Below are 22,328 nucleotides of genomic sequence, written 5' to 3'. Positions count from 1 at the left end.
ATGAAAATATGCTTTCAAATTTAAAATGAAAAACTTTAAAGTTCTAACGAACTGCAATACATGCTATAAACTCATCGTAAGTTAATTGCAAGCAATGGATATCAACTGGTAGAGACATGTATCGTCTTTCTCATGCATATTTATTTAGATATCTACGCCAATTTGGAGAGATAAGTTAGTAAAATTCTTGCATCTAAAAGGGTTGTCGCAACGTCCGAAGGAGAGTGCAAAATATGGGCGACATTCGATTCGCCCATGAAAGAATTAAATTTATTTTCTCAACATATTTTCTTAATCATTCTCAATGTTGATGAGGTGCTTGAAAAATACACACGCAATCGTTTATTTGAACATTACCTCTAATAAATCACTACTCTAAGGGAGAAGTTGAACAATAGTGCGCCATGGCATTCAAATAAAGGTTTCACCGTAACTATGCATTAAGATTTTTGCGAAATAGTTCATCAATCAAGAGTTGAATTACATAGTCTTTTTATACGTGCCTACTAGAGCTTTTGTTGATCTAGGTTTTAATATAACAAATTGTTTAATTTTTTATTCTCTTCACGATTAGTTTCATATAATTATGCTAAATCATGACATGAAAATGGCTGGTGCTCTAACTTGCCTATGGGCATAAGTTGTATTCAATTCAATACTTTCATCACTATTAATGTGCTAAAATCATAAAAAGCGCTTGTACCTCAGCTGCAAATATCTACAGAACTTTGAGAGCAGACCATTGACTGGCTCCACAAAGAGCTTGTTAAGTTACATTGCCACAGCATTATACTGGCTACGCCAGTGCTTACCAGCATCGTTAGTTTAGATTTTGCTTCAGGATACTCGCCGTGCATGTTTATTAGGATAGCTAAGCATATATTGTACTGCAGGATATGAGTCAGTTCTTTTTAAAAAATTGTTTTAACAGATAATAAAAAGATAAAGAAATAGTCGCACACACCCCGTCTCCACATGTAAAACAGTGCACACTTGGATGCTCTTTAAACCTTAACTAAAACGAATTTTTAAAAAATGCATGAAGGCTATCAAGTATTTTTGACATGAAATGTAGGTTTCGGCTATAACCGATCAGGTTACGCCATTTAGTTGATTTTAAAATATCTTCTTATGTGTATTTGAATATGCCTATACAAAAGTGAATTATTAGCAAGCACACAACGAGTTTTTGGAACAGCTTGAAAACCACAAAAGATCTGAGCTATAAAAAACGCCTATGTCTGTAGTATCAATTATTTGAACAGCTAAGCTGAGTCACAAATCATAGTCCGATTTCAATGAAATAATCAATTTCAGAATAGCACAACGATATGCACGCTTGATCAATGTAAAGACAGATACCAAGTAGCCACCCTATATCCTTTTTGTCTTAGCCAAACACGCGAGCATTTCAACAGCTACATACAGCATATTTGAAAAAATAATAATTCTAAAAAAGCATCATGAGGTTTTAGTATACGCATTGAATCGTTAGGAATCATTTTGAATCTCTAAGATAAGTTTGCAAGAACGTTTATCAGCTGATCAATCCTGAGCTAACGGGAACGCAAGTGTTTGTGCTGGGAAGACGTCGACAAATTGTTTTGTGTCTTTTCCTGTCGCGCTTCAGAGAATGCTACGTCTATGCAGAGAGCCGTGTTTATAACTTAGTTCAAGTTTATGTCGAGTTTTTCAATTGGTGCACATTACGATTCGTTTTACATTTTGTTGCCATTGTTTTTTTGGAGCATAGGCTAAGAAAATGAGTCTTTGTTTACGCAAAATGATGCAACCGTCTTTGATAATTACATAATCACAATCCGCTCTAAATTATCGAGAAGACAATTTCACGAACGCGCTTCGTACATAGCTCTTTGTTACCCACGAGAATCCCATCCTACATATATTAGCATCAATTGTGCCACAAAGAAACTACAAACTGGACGAACAAAGGAACTACGACCAGAACCGCCAATCAAAGTTACTGAGGATTGATCGACTACCAGCTATTACCCAGATGGGTCCTTTATTTGTTGACATATCTTCAATGGCTATCCTAATTATTATTTCTGAGATGTTTAGTTTAAGCCAAGATTATTCATCGCTGATAAAAGAAGAACGTTTCTTCATTGTCTGAACTTGAACAAGCACATTTCCAAGCAAACAAAGCATCAAGAGAGTAGAGATAAGTACATGTATTTCAGTGATCAATCTGAAAGAATCCAAAACAACTTGTTAGCCCTGCTATAACATCTATACACCAAGTAACAGGCTGTAACATGTCACAGGAGCTTGTCAACCAGCTTGAAACAGGAAGATGACAGAGGCAATTCAAAAATACCATCTTGGAACATTTTAAATATAAGTTAATGTAAAAACAACAAGAAGCCTAAATACATATATTACTCTGCACTCCAGTTCTTCTGACATGCGGTGCATTAATAAGGCAGACGACGAATTCACTAACAAACTACTGATATTTTACGCGTTGCCCTCCTCAGGAACTAGAGAGAAAAAGTGCCCACACTGACAACGTGAAGTCTCTCCGAGACAAAGTCTTGTGTAGCGGATAGTTGTTGCATCTTCATCACCTAAAAAAGAAAATGGACGTGGTACTCTAAGACAACTGTCTAATAATAGACATGTATTTCTGGTATGTAGACCTGTACTAACAACTGTCTAATAACAGACATGTATTTCTGGTATGTAAACCTGTACTAACAACTGTCTAACGACAGACATGTATTTTTGGTATGTAGACCTGTACTAACAACTGTCTAATAACAGACATGTATTTCTGGTATGTAGACCTGTACTAACAACTGTCTAATAACAAACATAAAAGTCCAGCTTTAGACTGGAGTCACATGGAGGGAGAAAGAAAGGGATATTGAGAAACGTACATAGGCAGCCGATGGTCCTGGTAGGCTCTGTGGATCGTACAATCGTCGGTTGCTCTTTCGTTCCTGGAATGAGTTTAACTCCATGCAGGTCATAAGGGTCCTGGAATAATAAAATGCTTTTACGCGGGAGACAAAAATCAAATTCTCACCAGCGATATTATACCGATGGCCTTCTTCCACTGATAACACAAAGGTACTCTGCCGATAGCACGACACAACTACAGCAATGGAATGATGTTTCTCACTGATAACACAGAAGCACTACACTGATAACCAAGCTACTACATACACAATATGGCCTAAAGGTTGTCCACGTATAACAATAAGTAAACGTAGAAGAGACAGCGTTTTTACAAGCAACTTCGACAAACATTTTCACCAGAATGGTGACAATGTTTAGGGTCCCATTACAGTTGTTTGCTAGTGGTGCATGTGGTATGCCTGAACAATGCTTAGGGTCCCGTTACAGTTGTTTGCTAGTGGTGCATGTGGTATGCCTAAACAATGCTTAGGGTCCCGTTACAGTTGTTTGCTAGTGGTGCATGTGGTATGCCTAAACAATGCTTAGGGTCCCGTTACAGTTGTTTGCTAGTGGTGCATGTCGTATGCCTGAAAACACATCTGTTCTATTAAACCTATCATAGAATTTTGATATTATGTAGTATTAAAGTAACTAATTTTTCGGATTCAAAACGTAAAAATAGCTCAGCTTTTTAGTTATATTTAAGAAATTAAGACAAATATTTAAAAAAGGACTATATTTACTCCAATTGTGGCCTGAACTAGTAAAACTTAAACGAACAATGAACAATTTTCACACCAGATACCATAAAGGTGACCAGATTGTCCCAAACTCACCCCTTTGACCCTTCAAATAGGAAAAAACTAAACCTCACTTTTTAATTTAATGTCTGTACAGTAACTGTGGTATTATTGGTTGTGTACAGTAACTGTAGTATTATTGGTTGTGTACAGTAACTGATATTATTGGTTGTGTACAGCAACTGTGATATTATTGGTTTGTATAGATGGCTTTTATCTTTTTCTTATCACTTTCACCTGGTTTAGGGTTCACGATTACAGTAATATTACGTTAAATTAGGCGCACGTCTTCAATGTCAATTTAAATCTATTTTTTCACTTTTTCTCTACACAACAAGGTCTATGCTGCAAAGAAAAAACCCATTGTATATGTCTAAAATAAGGTGAACCAAAAATACAGCTATACCCTACATAAAAATTAATTAATATATGAGAAATGTGAGATACCAGAAAATTCTGAGCGAGTTTTGGTCTTGAGATATAACAATCGCAAGAGCGGTGTCTGTCCATTTTTCCGAAGCCAGAGTTAGAGGTTAAGATAAAAGATTGCTTTCAACGAGACGTCGACGCGTGACATTCAGACTGGTAGACGAACATGCTAACACCTGCATCAATTGACAGTTATTCTCTGTGCTTTCTCGGCGCATCTGACGATCTCTCCAAGCACACTAGACTGCTAGAATACTAGTATATATATAATAGAGATCTTTCCAAGCACACCAGACTGCTAGAGTACTAGTATATATATATATATATATATATATATATATATATATATATATATATATATATATATAATAGAGATCTCTCCAAGCACACCAGACTGCTAGAGTACTAGTATATATATATATATAATAGAGATCTCTCCAAGCACACCAGACTGCTAGAATACTAGTATATATATAATAGAGATCTTTCCAAGCACACCAGACTGCTAGAGTACTAGTATATATATATATATATATATATATATATATATATATATATATATATATATATATATATATATATATATATATATAATAGAGATCTCTCCAAGCACACCAGACTGCTAGAGTACTAGTATATATATATATAATAGAGATCTCTCCAAGCACACCAGACTGCTAGAGTACTAGTATATATATATATAATAGAGATCTCTCCAAGCACACTAGACTACCAGGGTACTAGTATATATATAATAGAGATCTCTCCAAGCACACTAGACTGCTAGAATACTAGTATATATATAATAGAGATCTCTCCAAGCACACTAGACTGCTAGAATACTAGTATATATATAATAGAGATCTCTCCAAGCACACTAGACTGCTAGAATGCTAATATATACATAATAGAGAAATCTTACGCGCCGTTGTCTCCACCATGTGCAGCAAGAGAGAAAACAAAATATTTAAGCCTAGCTTTGAGACTCCAGTATTCAAGTTAAACTTGAGAACTTGCACCAACTTGACACTTTCCTTACGTTATGTGGAATTTAGGTAAAAGAAGATTTAAGTTACAGGAGCATCTACTGTAGCTCAAAGTTTATGTCGAGTATAAAAAATTGGTATGTAGATGTGCATCCATATGTTGAGGTTTACATGTACAATAGGTAACACTCAAAGCTGCACATCTTTGACCTTTTATAAATCATGTGACAATGCTCATAAAGCATATCACATAGATTATCAGTAAAAATTACCATTACATTACAAATGGTCTGTAACCAAAATCGACAGAAACATAAGAGCAGTTAATATGCGGTGCACACCTCGTGTGAACTTCAGCACAATGCTTTAGATGTAATAGTCAGCACTGACACGGAAAATATAAACATGGCTAGTATGCATCTACTAATGCTTGCACTCATTTATTCTTGTTGGAGTGATGTGTGTGCGCGCGTGTAAAGGCACCCAAGGTTGGACTAGATTGCCATTAATTAATAACCGTAAAAGCTAATCTGTTGGTCGAGGGAGAGTAAGCATGAGATGGGTGATATTGTAAATAACAGAGATAGCAAATTTCTTTCACACATCTAAAGTAATCATGAGCGGCCCCCTCAATCCTCTCTTAACAGTGCTGAGTAAATTTGGTCTATTGATGCTGAAGAGTGAGCTTGGGCCATGGAATTATAGTATTCATATAATTTAGAATTGAAACAGTGTGTATAGCTATTTCAAATTGCTTTGTGAGGCTATAGATGTGATTACAGGCAATCTTATAAAGCGCAAACCTTGGTTTCTAAGGGAGCAGGGTTTCTAAGGGAGCAGGGTTTCTAAGGGAGTAGGGTTTCTAAGGGAGTAGGGTTTCTAAGGGAGTAGGGTTTCTAAGGGAGTAGGGTTTCTAAGGGAGTAGGGTTTCTAAGGGAGTAGGGTTTCTAAGGGAGTAGGGTTTCTAAGGGAGTAGGGTTTCTAAGGGAGTAGGGTTTCTAAGGGAGTAGGGTTTCTAAGGGAGTAGGGTTTCTAAGGGAGTAGGGTTTCTAAGGGAGTAGGGTTTCTAAGGGAGTAGGGTTTCTAAGGGAGTAGGGTTCCTAAGGGAGTAGGGTTTCTAAGGGAGTAGGGTTTCTAAGGGAGTAGGGTTTCTAAGGGAGTAGGGTTTCTAAGGGAGTAGGGTTTCTAAGGGAGTAGGGTTTCTAAGGGAGTAGGGTTTCTAAGGGAGTAGGGTTTCTAAAAGAGTAGGGTTTCTAAGGGAGTAAGGTTTCATTGTCTCACTACAACTCTGTTCATGGTCTAGAAAGTTCAACAACAAAATACACCATGACATGAATGAGTGAAACCAACACTCTCAATACCCCAACCCTGACTTTACTGTATAAACGGATCTGCTGTTATAAGAGAGTGAACAAACAAAATACCTCAATTCCTTTGGCTTCTTGTATCATTTCCCATCTCTCTATGCCTACTGAACCTCCGAGGCCATCAGGCAAAGAGACATCTTTCGATGCTACAACAGAAAGAGTCTTTGGCAATTTGATACATTTCGGTGACAGTATGAACTAAATTACAATTACATGTAAAAAAACTTGCCAAAGTACTGCGTAATTTCCATTGGCAATGTGCCAGGCTAATAGCAAGTGGCAAGCAACTACATTACCCTTCATTGTTTATAGACTGATTTTTAATACAGACAGCATCCAGCTAGCAATGGCAAATGTTGTTATATGTTAAATACAAATAAATTTTCTGTACAAAGACTTTTTATTACCCAGGCAACGCCGGGTAGTACAGCTAGTATAATATATATAACACTATAGGCACCTTATTTTTTCTTATGTAAGTGCGGCGAGATAGATTAACATTCAAATCAAATTTGAGAGCTGGCCCAACTTGAAACTTTACCTTATATGGAATTGTTTACGTAGTACGAAACAAAAACTTCACGTAACTTCTTTACATTATCTGGAATTTACATTATATGAGGTATATGCTATAGGAGCACCCACTGTATTTGCTTTAATTTTTCCGTTTTACCGCTACTACCGTTGACGGTAGTGTTCTTGAGATTCATAATTTAAAAACTAAAAAGTAAAGCATTAAGGGCTGTGTACAGCTATTCTAGCTATACAAAGCCAAACGGTGTAAAAACTACGCAAATCTGCATTGATTTACAGAGATGTTTATAAAACTCTACAAAAATATTCAAATCAATTCTCATCAAAAAATTAGCTATTCAATTCCCAATTCTGTTGCGTCATGTCGTATAAGAATCGATTCAATTTTCAATTCATTGCAAATACCACAACTCAATTTACAATTTTGGTAGTTATCCATAACTTGATGACTCGATTCAATTCTCCCAAATAAAACAAAATCAATTCTCTATCAATTCTTACAAAAAATTGACTTATGGCAATACACATACGACAATAATAACCCACAATCACTAATTTAACTACACATAATAGCTCAGTCTATTGACTGTTTGTATAGCAAATATCAGCTATTTCACTACAGATTTCATTGCTTTTTTGGGTGGAATTAAGTCATGCCTACCATTTTTTGGTAGCATACACCCAGTATTTTTGTTGTAAAAGCAGAGTTTCTGTCATATAACATCGATTTAAAGATTTTTAGAATCGGCAAGAAAATCTGCACATGGGCCAGTGCATTTGAAAAACAAAAGGAATATTTAAGATTTCTGTAGTTTTGTGAAACCGACTGCAAAATAGAAACGCTATCGTTTTTGCAATTTGACCAAAATATAGACATTATCTAATATAAAATGTGGAAGTCAAAAATATTTTTGTTCCCGTGTTGAAGAATTTCACTAGAAAAAATACGCTTAGGCCGCTATTTACAATACTTCTTTTCATTCATCGTAAATCTAAAATAATGCGAGGAAAAACTATGCACAGTATATGTAACTGGTATGATTTTCCATCATTACTCTGCTAAAAAATGTTCTTATGACATCGAACTCTTTACTGCAAATCAGCTCAAGTGCAAGCATTGTTAGAAAAAAACAAAAAACCAGGTTTTTTTTGTTTTGAACCGGTTTCTATGGGTTTTGTAATTTGACCATGGTTTTTGCAATTTCAAGTCTAATTAACATCACTTACTATAGCTGCATGATTGAGTAGTGAACATACATATGTGAAATCATCTGTTAAAAATGGTACTGTGGGAGTTATTATGGGAAAAAAGAGAGAAAACATATGAAAATTTCAGAATGAATCTATAATCAAACATGATTGCTGAAATACAGAGCAGAAATCTTATCACATAAAGTGAATATATTACATGCAGCTCCATGTATAAGTAGGAATTTTAATCCAAGTGATTAGCCGTGTGGTGGTGAAGAGTAGAGCATAACGAAGATGCATTGCTAGTCTTTGGAGCAGTGGCAGATGATTCAACTTCTATCACCTGAATACTAGCATCACTGTCTAAATTGGTGTTGTCAGCTTGATATTTTGCTATGTGAGCTTTAAGTCTATCTGCGTGACCTTGCATTACGACAGCACAGCTATTCCATTTTGCCTTAAATCCTTTGCCTTTTGCAGTTCGAGTGATAAACTGCCAAACAGGATCCAGTTTGCGAGGCATGTTGGAAATTTGAGGCACAACTTTAACTTTTCAAAACACAAAAAAACTTGATATGCTGAATTTTAACAATTCAACTACTTTGGCTGGTGCCCAAAAGAATTTTATGGTATTTTATTTATAATCCCCTTTCTCACTGGCCAGACTTGAGAAAGTATTAATTCATTATTAGAGACAATGATTGGATTAGTATATTTCACATGGTTTTTATATTTCATCACTAAAGGGATCATCATATCACTTGATAAAACCAACTGAAAATGAAATTTACTAATTCATTGTCGTGCTAGGATTTCATATAGTTTCAACTTGGCTCTGCCATCACTTTACTACTGTGTCCTAAATAAACTTCCACAGCTGATAATTACATCGAATTGCATTTCTATTTCACAGGAACCACTAGGAGCTTAAAATATTGTTTTTTACAAAAATAATGAAAAAACCATAAAAAATCGATTTTTCTCGTCTGGTTTAAACCGAGCCAACCTTGCCACTAAGTAGATTTATGAATGGCTTTCACATCCCTAAAAAAGTTTCTTAGCAACAGTATACTCCTTACTCTCAATAATTCATCAAATTTAACCAATCTTCAAGTTTGAGGAAGCATCATGTTGGCAATCCACATTTAATTCAAATCACAGAAATAGGCATTCATTGTCTGTTGCAATGGTTGATATATCGATTTACTGCTCATTAATATGATAGGATGATGGTAGTAGCAATTATACATGTCACATTAACTTGACAATAATTCCAAAAACAGAATAAATACAATTTAAGTTCAGCTTACAAGGGTGATAAACTGCCAAATTGGCAGCATTGCGCCAATAAAAACTGGAAGTTTAAAATCCTATCAAGATTCGTCAAAAAATCCGTGATTATTCTAAGCTTTCAACGGTAAAAAATGTATACATTAAACCATGGCTGACTGGTAGTCAAGTAACTGAGCATCGACGCAGAGTGGATGGTCAGTTCCTGTAGTTGAGCCCAATTTACCTGTTTTGCCCTCGGCTGGATCATAAAGAGGAGGAATTATATCAGAGTAGCTTTTTACACTAGAAGCGATACGTGGGGAAAGTGTTCTTCTAGTAAGAGCAAAAGCGTTCCTAGCCAGCAAAGCCGCCATGTTGCAGAGAATACCCTACGTTCCTGTTGAAGACTCGAAAGCTATTTGTTGTTAAACGGCGGGGTAATCATTCCCTTCCCATACGTCGTCAACCGGCTGAATAAGCAGGTGTAATCTATATACAGATCAAACTGTAATCTGCAACGGACTTTGCTAGTTGTAGTTTTAACATAGAGTTATTTTTTCTAGAATGTTACTACTATGAGTTAATTATGTGATTTCCGCTTTGCTATGTGATAGTTTTCTATAAAGGATTGGGTACAACGCCGTTAGCCTCGATCAGTACCAAACGAAGTCAATTATTTTGCAATAGCCTTGATATATTCGCATCATCCCGTCATCATCCCGTCATTCCCATCATCCCGTCGCGGACATTCCATAGAAAAAAACTTAAGATGGCTGGCCCATGTATACAGGATGGGTCATGAGCTATTGCCAAAACTATTAGGTAGTATATTCACAACTCTATGAAGGAAAGACGAATCAGGGCAGACCCAGGCTGAAATACAAAAATGTAGCTAAGCATGACATGAAGTTTAGGGAACTAAACGAGAACTAAACCCAAACAGATGGCAAAAGAAGGTGCACAACAGAGCTGTTTGAAAGTCAGCGATAAAGTCTAAACCATAAAACTGTGATGTCGAAGCGACTGAGAGAGAAGAGAGAGATATTGTCATTAACAGCAACAAATTCTAGTATATTAAAACACCAAAAGCAACTGATAATCAAGTGTTAGGCAAAAGTAGTCATAAAATTAATCACGCAACATCCTGAGAACAAAGATTAACATAGTATGTCGTGCAAACAATGTTGTTCTGAATTTATGCAAAGGCTGTATTTTGCTTTTGCATGAACTGTGGTACAATATTAGCAAATTCATTTTCCTGTGAAAAAACTTAATAATCTTAATCAAAAAAAATTTGTTCTGCCAAAACAAGACCAACTTTTTATATGTGCTAGTGGGTTTGTTCCAACTATAGTAAATTTACAAATGGTTCTTTCAAGATTTTTTTACATTTTTAATAAGCAGTTTTATTTTTATGTGTGGAAGCTTTAACCATATTTTACTAGCGTTCGCTTAAGTTCTTTTCAACAGGTGAATGTTCCTAACTACCTGCTATAAAGGGTTTATTCTGCTGAAGACTGGCTGATGACCCTAATATCCAGTTCTTTGTTTAATCATCACAGAAAAGACCTGTTCTACCAGACACCAAGCAGCCAATAATAAGGGCTTACATATATAGTGCACACTAGAGCATTCTTTTTAGACTAGACCTGGTTATATATCAACTTATTGGACTGAGGATAGTTTACAGTCGCTAGGAGGCCACCGTGTATTTCTCACTTGTGTCTGTTAGCTAAACCCAAACCAGCTCTAAGGTTGGTTGTTTTCGGCTGAGGGACAGTTGAATAGATAGTATAGATGTAAGCTTGCTCCCAGGAGATATCTGGCTATGACTGTGTCAGTAACACGCTTCAGGATATCGCAGAAGCTCATCGAGCTGAGCTAGTCAGGCCCCACAGGGCTCATGTGTTAGCCAAGATATTCTCCAACTCTGATGAATAAGTTCAGCATTGTATAGGGACACCGGGTCATAGAATGATGGTATTTACAGCACTGTGAGAAGAGTCTGAAGCAACACACAAACCTACTGCTTATCTGTTTGAGTGAGCTGTCTTATATTTCTGATCATGAACACCTTTGAGCCAGGCACCTAAGTGAACTAAGCCAGGCAACTGAGTTACATTAAGTTTCCATGAATACTGATGATAATGTTGTCTGGTTTTGCTAAAAAATATATTGAGTTGAGAATGGTACTGTAGAGAGCAATGTCAACATTATTTGTTTTATTTATATCCACGGCTTCTCACAAGCTAGCCTAACACTACCAGTTTTATATATGTAATGAAATTACAATATAGGCAGAACACGAGTGCCTTTTTACACTCCTCAGGTTTAACGCTTTTTACGGATAGTTGGCATTAGTACTCATTATCTGTGTTTATAGTGCGAGCTATCTTATTTGACTATTGTAAACTTTGCAGCGGCTATAAATGTTGTCTGGGCACTTGCAAGGAATGTGCCGGTTTGTTATCATTCAGAGCAAATAAAGTGGTCTTTCGCTGAGAGTAGCCTGGCAGTCTAACACTATCCAGTCCCTCTTGTGAGCTCGTTCTTTGTAGATGTTTTACTCTGTATCTCATTCTACTAGCAGCTGTTTACATTTACTATTATAACAGAGCAAAGTACTGATAGGCAGGACCCAGTAACAAGACAGCCTTCCAACCCAACATACAATGTAATAGCCTCAGCTGTCTCTCCTCCAAGGTGGTAAATATTTAGACTAGAAATAACCAACTTAAGCCGCAGAAATAACTGGATGGAACTACGAGTTCTGTTAGTAGTCCAGAGTCTCTAGCTGCAGCGGCTGCTGTTACCCAATTCATGTGTCGGCTAGCCAGGTCCTAATGCAATCTCTTCAGGCAGTTGGAGTTACCTTCTCTTTTTGTAATGTAATTAGAAGTGTTTATTACTCACTCTCAATAGTAGAGCTGCATTTACATTTAGTAACAGTTCTGAATATTTCTATATTATTTTGTGTAAGTTATTTTTATACATAATCAAATACAAGGAGCAGCTTGCTCTGTTATAGCCAAGCTAAAGATGAGCCAACTATCTCCTAGTTGAAGCTAACATTTGTTTTGAGTTACATACGTGTACATACATACGTGTACTTACACAGGTTTTATAAATGTACATATCTAGATATTGTTTGCTGCAGGGAGTAGTTGAAAATCTTAACAGGTGTTATAGCAGCTCTTTTAAGTAAGCCTTGACCTAGCAGACCATTTGCTTGTCCTTTTTGTATTTTATACAACACTAACAACATAAGATAAGCATATTCACTCTGGAGTTCAGCCAATTGACAGAACATACAATGTCAAAATATTCTTACCAAAGCCTATTTGACAAAATTATAACTTCCACGATATTTGCGGAACATTCATAAAATAACATAATTGTACAAACTAACAACAGAAATGTGACACATTTGCATTTGCAGTTCAGAAATTTGTAGAAAATTGCTAACAAAACTGATCTATATACATATATAAATCTCAAAGTTCAGGTGTGCGCGTGCACACATACATAAATCTCAAAGTCTGTCATCTGTTCAGATGTCTGCCTGTCCAGCTATAGCTATTAAATATATAAATATAAAGGTTTGTGTGTGTGTGTGTGTACGTGTGTCTAGCTATAGCTATTAAATATATAAATATAAGAGTGTGTGTGTGTGTGTACGTGTGTCCAGCTATAGCTATTAAATATATAAATATAAGAGTTTGTGTGTGTGTACGTGTGTCCAGCTATTGCTATTAAATATATAAATATAAGAGTTTGTGTGTGTGTAGTTGGGTTTGTCCAGCTGTAGCTATTAAATATATAAACATAAGAGTTTGTGTGTGTACGTGTGTTCAGCTATAGCTATTAAATATATAAACATAAGAGTTTGTGTGTGTGTAGTTGGGTTTGTCCAGCTATAGCTATTAAATATATAAATATAAGAGTGTGTGTACGTGTGTCCAGCTATAGCTATTAAATATATAAATATAAAAGTTTGTGTGCGTGTACGTGTGTCCAGCTATAGCTATTAAATATATAAATATAAGAGTGTGTGTGTGTGTGTACGTGTGTCCAGCTATAGCTATTAAATATATAAATATAAGAGTTTGTGTGTGTGTACGTGTGTCCAGCTATAGCTATTAAATATATAAATATAAGAGTTTGTGTGTGTGTACGTGTGTCCAACTATAGCTATTAAAATATTGGAATGAAGAATCAGTATCGCAGATTTAATCTCGTAACCTCTCATTTCCCAGACAATATGCTAAAGCATTAAGCTACCTGAGCTTGATGGGTTCGTTGGACGATGAGTCGATATCTGGGTGAAAATACGCATAGCGCTATCATTACCCAAATCATTAAAGCTTGCTCTCACAATGCTGGGCATCTTGCTAATGAAATTCAAAATTATTGTTATCTTTTCATAACTTATGGCCCACATAGAATTGTATATGATATACTAGTTACTAGTGACTGACATAGAATTGTATATGATATACTAGTTACTAGTGACTGACATAGAATTGTATATAATATACTAGTTACTAGTGACTTACATAGAATTGTATATGATATACTAGTTACTAGTGACTTACATAGAATTGTATATAATATATTAGTTACTAGTGTCTGACATAGAATTGTATATGATATACTAGTTACTAGTGACTGACATAGAATTGTATATGATATACTAGTTACTAGTGACTGGCATAGAATTGTATATGATATACTAGTTACTAGTGACTGACATAGAATTGTATATAATATACTAGTTACTAGTGACTGACATAGAATTGTATATAATATATTAGTTACTAGTGTCTGACATAGAATTGTATATGATATACTAGTTACTAGTGACTGACATAGAATTGTATATGATATACTAGTTACTAGTGACTGGCATAGAATTGTATATGATATACTAGTTACTAGTGACTTACATAGAATTGTATATAATATATTAGTTACTAGTGTCTGACATAGAATTGTATACGATATACTAGTTACTAGTGACTGACATAGAATTGTATATGATATACTAGTTACTAGTGACTGGCATAGAATTGTATATGATATACTAGTTACTAGTGACTGGCATAGAATTGTATATGATATACTAGTTACTAGTGACTGACATAGAATTGTATATAATATACTAGTTACTAGTGACTGACATAGAATTGTATATAATATACTAGTTACTAGTGACTGGCATAGAATTGTATATGATATACTAGTTACTAGTGTCTGACATAGAATTGTACATGATATACTAGTTACTGACATAGAATTGTATATAATATATTAGTTACTAGTGACTGACATAGAATTGTATATAATATATTAGTTACTAGTGACTGACATAGAATTGTATATGATATATTAGTTACTAGTGTCTGACATAGAATTGTATAAAATAGGTATACTAATGACTTGTGTCTGACGTACACGTAGGTCTCTTATGTACGTCTGCAACTTGATCTTTCCACTTGTCATTTCTGGTGTTGCTTCTCATATCAACAGTAACAATCCCGTTGTATGTGATAACGCACTGGATCGCTCAAGTCTACTATACAAAAAGCCTTCACACAAAACACCAAAGTAATTCAAATGTTAACAGAATGTATCAGAGGGCAAAAAACAATCAACTTCATTCCAACTCCTTGTAGTCCGGTCATTGCTGGCGTTGTCCAACAGCTGAAATTTACTTATTGTCTTGTGTCTAAACTATAGTTGCATAGCGATGATCTTGTACATCTATGAAAATGAACACTTTATTTTATAAAAGATAAATTCTTGTGAACAGGGTCAGGGTATCCAACAGTAAATTGCTAGTTATGTCACCATAGGGAGACAACTACAGCATCCAAGTTTGCTTGGAGCCAGGTGATTGTACAGATAGATACCTATTGCAGTTTGTTCATAGCATTGGCATAACAGCGGTCACAGATGAACCCTAGGTCAACAATGAAGGTAGAGCAATAACAGAATTATCGTGGACAATCTAGAGACTAGGAAATTTGAAGCCAAAACTTGTGAGACACTGCATGTTTTACTACCCAATGTTATATTGCAAGCTCTACATATACATGTACACAGTGTTTTATAGCAAGATCTAAATATACAGTGTTATATAGCAAGCTCTACATATTTAGAATTCCTATATAGCAAGTTTCACATATACACAGTGTTATAAAGCTAACTCTACTACATATACAGTGTTATAAAATTAACTCTACATATATACAGTGTTATAGAGTTAACTCTACATTTATACAGTGTTATCGAGTTAACTCTACATATATACAGTGTTATAAAGCTAACTCTACTACATATACAGTGTTATAAAATTAACTCTACATATATACAGTGTTATAGAGTTAACTCTACATTTATACAGTGTTATCGAGTTAACTCTACATATATACAGTGTTATAGAGTTAACTCTACATTTATACAGTGTTATCGAGTTAACTCTACATATATACAGTGTTATAAAGCTAACTCTACATATACACAGTGTTATAAAGTCAACTCTACATATATAGTGTTATAAAGTTAACTCTACATATATACAGTTTTATAAAGTTAACTCTACATATATACAGTGTTATAAAGTTAACTCTACATATATACAGTGTTATAAAGTTAACTCTACATATACACTGTGTTATAAAGCTAATTACATATACATTGCTGGTAAGTAATCCAACAATACGATGTATTGTTGAATAATAATGAACAATATGGATTATTGGAATAGAATACAAGTCAACTTCAAGAACTAAAAAGTACCTCCAAACACCACCGCTCAGCAAACATCACATTTCAATGCGTCAACAGACAAACAATCACAAATCTTCCGAAGTATTTATCTCAATATAAGGACATATTTGCAGAAAAAGGACATTTTTTAATACAAAGACGTATAATACCATTGCTGCAGCCACAAATTCATATGAAGTCATTGTTTGTAACTCTCTAATTATACAGTTTGGATCCAAAGCTATCTGTTTGTTTGGGTTTGGACTGCTCGGCCAGACGCTGCGTAATCATTTTGTTGGCATCGATGAATCGCTGTACACAATTAGTTAGACACTTTTCTTGTTTTGAATCGAGGTTGCCGATGGTATAAGTTATACACGTGTCCCAGCACTCACTAGCAAGACTGTTCAGTAGTGACTGGAACTCCACTCGCTGCTTCATTTGTAAAGCGAACTTCTGTATGTGCGGGTCATCCATGGTAAACTAGAAAAAAGGATGACATTGACAGCTACTAGTTAGAATTATATAATCAAGTGCATATGCCTGCTCAAAAACATTTGAGGACAGCATAGTTGTTGCAGGTAAAAGAAACACGAAATATTTTACAAATATAATGTACCAGCATTGGTAGTCGGCGTTGCCCAGGTGATAAATGTACAGACAATCATATATTACAATATATCTATCCTTTTATTTTCAATCTATATTTTCTATATATATACTAATTGAATGCCCGGCGTAATTAAAAGGTTTTTGCACAAAAATTTATTTTTATTTAACATATGCAACATTTACCATCTTAACTTTTAAACTTCATATTATAAAAAGTGTTTTGTGGAGTTCAAATATATTAAAAAAAAAAATAAAACAATGGTAAAGGTGTTCAAATGTGAAATAATTAGCAAGCAATGGCTAGATAAAGTCTGTTTTGTAACAAGGATTACAATAAAAGTGATTTGACATTGATACAATTAAAATGAACTGATGAAACAAAATAAAAATCCCGTATATGTTGAATTAATAATAACAATGAGTGCATAGAAGTGTACGTGTAAAAGGTTACTGTTGCTGCAGAAGCTATCCATCAAATTTTTTCATACGACGATACAGGTGTCATTGGTTTTACAATACCTGTATCGTCTTGGTACAGTATCGTCTTGCATACAGTTGGTTTTTCGACTTTTTCCGCCATACAAAAATCTATCGAAGTAAACTTTTGGCGGTCAGTGTGCTGATTACGTCGAAATAATGAAGATGCCGATATACTATTCGCTGAAATCCCTCTCACAATGCCTGAACGAGCCTGATGCTCGTTCTCTATCTCAGTTCAGAGTTATTTGCTACAAGTTATAGCGAAAACGAAACCAAAAACAAATAGTGATAGAATTTAGCCTATGGCAATGTTGATTTTTAGTAAAACACATTAAAACTTAGCTTTAAGCATGTGTTTAGAAAGCTAAATTCATTTAAATTGAATTCAACGTTCATGTTATATGTCTGTCTCAAAGGTAAGAACTCCTTATGGTACATGCTGCACGTAGTACATTGTAATGTTACATTTTATTGCACATCATAACCACTAGATACACTAAAGTTACTGTAGATAACTATAGTTACTAAGGTCAACATATTATTTTGTTACTAATTGTTATTATGTACATTACGTATATAAAACTTTGATGATTTCCACAAAGAGGTGTTTGCATTAGATAATTACTATGGGTTTCTATACCACTCTATACGACATTTTCACTTTACAATGCCAACCCTGAAACGAATTAAAATCGTATAATTGTATACCAAATCATTTTTCATTGTAATCGTAGCAAAACAGACTTTATTTAGCCATTACTTGCTAATTATTTCACATTTGGTTTAAACACGTTTACAGTTGCTTTATTTTTCTTTTGATTATTTCAACTGCACAAAACCATTTTCTCATAATATGTAGTTTGAAAGTTAGAATAGTAACTGTTGTTATATGTTAAATAAAAATAACTTTTCTGTGCAAGACTTTTATTAACCGAGCCACGCCAGGCATTCATCTAGTATATATATATATATAGATAAAACAAAGCTTGTGTGTTTTGCTGTCTGTCCGCTTATAAAAATGAAACTGCAGATATTTAGGTAAAAGCAAATTATCCCTCTAAACACATCCAATTATACGACAGTGCAGTTAGACTAAACAATGACTAAGAAAAACATTTGTATTAGCAAGCAATATATTAAAATTTAAGTGTATGACGATGAGACAAAGAGAATCTACCGGTCGTTTGCAGATATTGCTGGTAACCCTACATTATACGCCTAAGAAAAATGATAAAGATAATTATGAATATATTTGTATGCCATCTACCTCTAGTATGTTTATTAAGGCCCACTAACACTTAGACATTTACCTCTAGTATGTTTATTAAGGCCAACTAAAACTTGGATATCTACCTCTAGTATGTTTATTAAGGCCTACTAACACTTGGACATCTACCTCTAGTATGTTTATTAAAGCCTACTAAAACATGGACATCTACCTCTAGTATGTTTATTAAGGCCTACTAACACTTGGACATTTACCTCTAGTATGTTTATTAAAGCCTACTAAAACATGGACATCTACCTCTAGTATGTTTATTAAGGCCCACTAACACTTAGACATTTACCTCTAGTATGTTTATTAAGGCCGACTAAAACTTGGACATTTACCTCTAGTATGTTTATTAAGGCCAACTAACACTTGGATATCTATCTCTAGTATGTTTATTAAGGCCTACTAACACTTGGACATTTACCTCTAGTATATTTATTAAGGCCTACTAACACTTGGACATCTACCTCTAGTATGTTTATTAAAGCCTACTAAAACATGGACATCTACCTCTAGTATGTTTATTAAGGCCTACTAACACTTGGACATTTACCTCTAGTATGTTTAATAAAGTCTACTAAAACATGGACATCTACCTCTAGTATGTTTATTAAAGCCTACTAAAACATGGACATCTACCTCTAGTATGTTTATTAAGGCCTACTAACACTTGGACATTTACCTCTAGTATGTTTAATAAAGTCTACTAAAACATGGACATCTACCTCTAGTATGTTTATTAAAGCCTACTAAAACATGGACATTTACCTCTAGTATGTTTATTAAGGCCTACTAAAACTTGGACATCTACCTCTAGTATGTTTATTAAAGCCTACTAAAACTTGGACATCTACCTCTAGTATGTTTATTAAAGCCTACTAAAACATGGACATCTACCTCTAGTATGTTTATTAAGGCCTACTAACACTTGGACATTTACCTCTAGTATGTTTAATAAAGTCTACTAACACTTGGACATCTACCTCTAGTATGTTTATTAAGGCCGACTAAAACTTGGAGCTATGCAGTTCTGTTCCGAGATAGTCCCAAATTCACTCCTTAGGCCCTTCAAATATAAAAAAGCTACTTGACTTTTCAATTTAATGATGTACAGTAACTGTGGTATTATTGCTTTGTCCCAACAACTTTTGCCATCTTTCTCATCATTTTTATTTGGTGTAGGGTTCATGATTACGGTAACTTTACGAACAATTGAGGGGACCCCACACCTTCATGTCAATTGAGGGGACCCCACACCTTCATGTCAATTGAGGGGACCCCACACCTTCATGTCAATTGAGGGGAACCCGCACCTTCATGTCAATTGAGGGGAACCCACACCTTCATGTCAATTGAGGGGACCCCACACCTTCATGTCAATTGAGGGGAACCCGCACCTTCATGTCAATTGAGGGGACCCCACACCTTCATGTCAATTGAGGGGACCCCACACCTTCATGTCAATTGAGGGGACCCCACACCTTCATGTCAATTGAGGGGAACCCGCACCTTCATGTCAATTTAATGATCAACTTATACAAAATTTTAGTAGATTTTACCAAAAAGTATCAAACTTTTCTATCATTTTGTGAATGTTTTTAATGTTTGCAGTGACCTGACTGCTAAGATGCTTGAAGATTAAAATTGACAAAACTTTATCGCAGTTAAAACACTCAGATCAAGCGAAAGGGCAATTATGACATGCATAGTCGTAAATAGACTGACAGAATAGAGATGCGTAGCGCTGCAACTTGAACACAATAGCGAATATCAACTATAGCAATGATAGCGACTAACAACATCATTTCAGCGTGTAATTTTCTTCTGAGCGTTTTCACCATGATCAAGTTTTGTCGATTTTAATCTTGAAACATCCTGGCAGTCAGATCATCTCAAACATCAAAAACAATCGCGAATGACAGAAAAATGCTAAAACTTTCTGAAAAAATCTACTAAAATTTTATGTAAGTTCATCTTTAAATAGATTTGTTTTACTCTTTCGCTAGACAGGTAGGTTTACAATATAGGAGTGTCTACTGTAACAACATAGGTGGGTCTACTGTAACAACATAGGAGTGTCTACTGTACCTATATAGGAGTGTCTACTGTACCAATATAGGAGTGTCTACTGCAACCCTATATTTGAACCCTGACCCGTGCTCTTTAAACTTTTAAACTGATTAAACAGACTATGGTGCTATAAATGGTGCTATAAATGGTGCTATAAATGGTGCTATAAATGGTGCTATAAATGATGCTATTAATGATGCTATAAATGGTGCTATAAATGGTGCTATAAATGGTGCTATAAATGGTGCTATAAATGATGCTATAAATGGTGCTATAAATGGTGCTATAAATGATGCTATAAATGGTGCTATAAATGGTGCTATAAATGGTGCTATAAATGGTGCTATAAATGGTGCTATAAATGGTGCTATAAATGGTGCTATAAATGGTGCTATAAATGATGCTATAAATGGTGCTATAAATGGTGCTATAAATGGTGCTATAAATGGTGCTATAAATGGTGCTATAAATGGTGCTATAAATGGTGCTATAAATGGTGCTATAAATGGTGCTATAAATGGTGCTATAAATGGTGCTATAAATGGTGCTATAAATGGTGCTATAAATGGTGCTATAAATGGTGCTATAAATGGTGCTATAAATGGTGCTATAAATGGTGCTATAAATGGTGCTATAAATGATGCTATAAATGGTGCTATAAATGGTGCTATAAATGGTGCTATAAATGGTGCTATAAATGGTGCTATAAATGATGCTATAAATGGTGCTATAAATGGTGCTATAAATGGTGCTATAAATGGTGCTATAAATGGTGCTATAAATGGTGCTATAAATGGTGCTATAAATGGTGCTATAAATGGTGCTATAAATGGTGCTATAAATGGTGCTATAAATGGTGCTATAAATGGTGCTATAAATGATGCTATAAATGGTGCTATAAATGATGCTATAAATGGTGCTATAAATGGTGCTATAAATGGTGCTATAAATGGTGCTATAAATGGTGCTATAAATGGTGCTATAAATGATGCTATAAATGGTGCTATAAATGGTGCTATAAATGGTGCTATAAATGGTGCTATAAATGGTGCTATAAATGGTGCTATAAATGGTGCTATAAATGGTGCTATAAATGGTGCTATAAATGGTGCTATAAATGATGCTATAAATGATGCTATAAATGGTGCTATAAATGATGCTATAAATGGTGCTATAAATGGTGCTATAAATGGTGCTATAAATGGTGCTATAAATGGTGCTATAAATGGTGCTATAAATGGTGCTATAAATGATGCTATAAATGATGCTATAAATGGTGCTATAAATGGTGCTATAAATGGTGCTATAAATGGTGCTATAAATGGTGCTATAAAAGCACCTTGCCACACAATCTATAATGTCAATGTTGTAGTGAATTCTTATTACTTTTCAAAGATCGTCAGAGTTATTTTCTTAATATTAACCTAATGATTCAAAATGGCATTAGAAGCTATGGGTTTCAGCCATCCAGGATAACTTTAATAAACACATGAATCTCTAAGCAAATTATAGATGGTACATAATAACCGTGACTAATATTAGAGGAATGAATGCCGATAAGAATAACGATCGGAAACATTTAGAACATGCATTAAGCCATTTTGGTACATTTTGTGGT

General features: G+C 34.8%; 1 protein-coding gene across 1 annotated transcript; it reads right to left on the bottom strand.

Moving 5' to 3' along the window:
• Positions 1–2,179: 2,179 nt before the first annotated feature.
• On the bottom strand, positions 2,180–9,925 carry LOC137408183 (cytochrome c oxidase subunit 5B, mitochondrial-like). The gene is made up of 4 exons (XM_068094588.1): positions 9,749–9,925; positions 6,565–6,653; positions 2,904–3,003; positions 2,180–2,591 (listed from the first exon to the last, which is right to left on the bottom strand). The coding sequence occupies exons 1-4, from the start codon at positions 9,876–9,878 to the stop codon at positions 2,482–2,484; spliced, it is 429 nt and encodes a 142-aa protein (XP_067950689.1). The 5' UTR covers positions 9,879–9,925; the 3' UTR covers positions 2,180–2,481.
• Between the last annotated feature and the right edge of the window lie 12,403 nt (positions 9,926–22,328).

Source organism: Watersipora subatra, chromosome 1 (genome assembly GCF_963576615.1).
Source record: "Watersipora subatra chromosome 1, tzWatSuba1.1, whole genome shotgun sequence".
Lineage (NCBI taxonomy): Eukaryota > Metazoa > Bryozoa > Gymnolaemata > Cheilostomatida > Watersiporidae > Watersipora > Watersipora subatra.
Note: the sequence above shows the minus strand (reverse complement) of the source record. Positions and strands in the feature narration are given on the sequence as shown.

Bases quoted from the DNA above. Each gene is read 5' to 3' on its own strand.
- LOC137408183 (XM_068094588.1), bottom strand. From the start codon at position 9,878: ATGGCGGCTTTGCTGGCTAGGAACGCTTTTGCTCTTACTAGAAGAACA. The intron at 6,654-9,748 runs GTAAATTGGGCT...TTTCTGTTGTAG, and splicing joins TCCAGCCGAGGGCAAAACAG to CATCGAAAGATGTCTCTTTG. The intron at 3,004-6,564 runs GTATTTTGTTTG...TTATTATTCCAG, and splicing joins AAGAAGCCAAAGGAATTGAG to GACCCTTATGACCTGCATGG.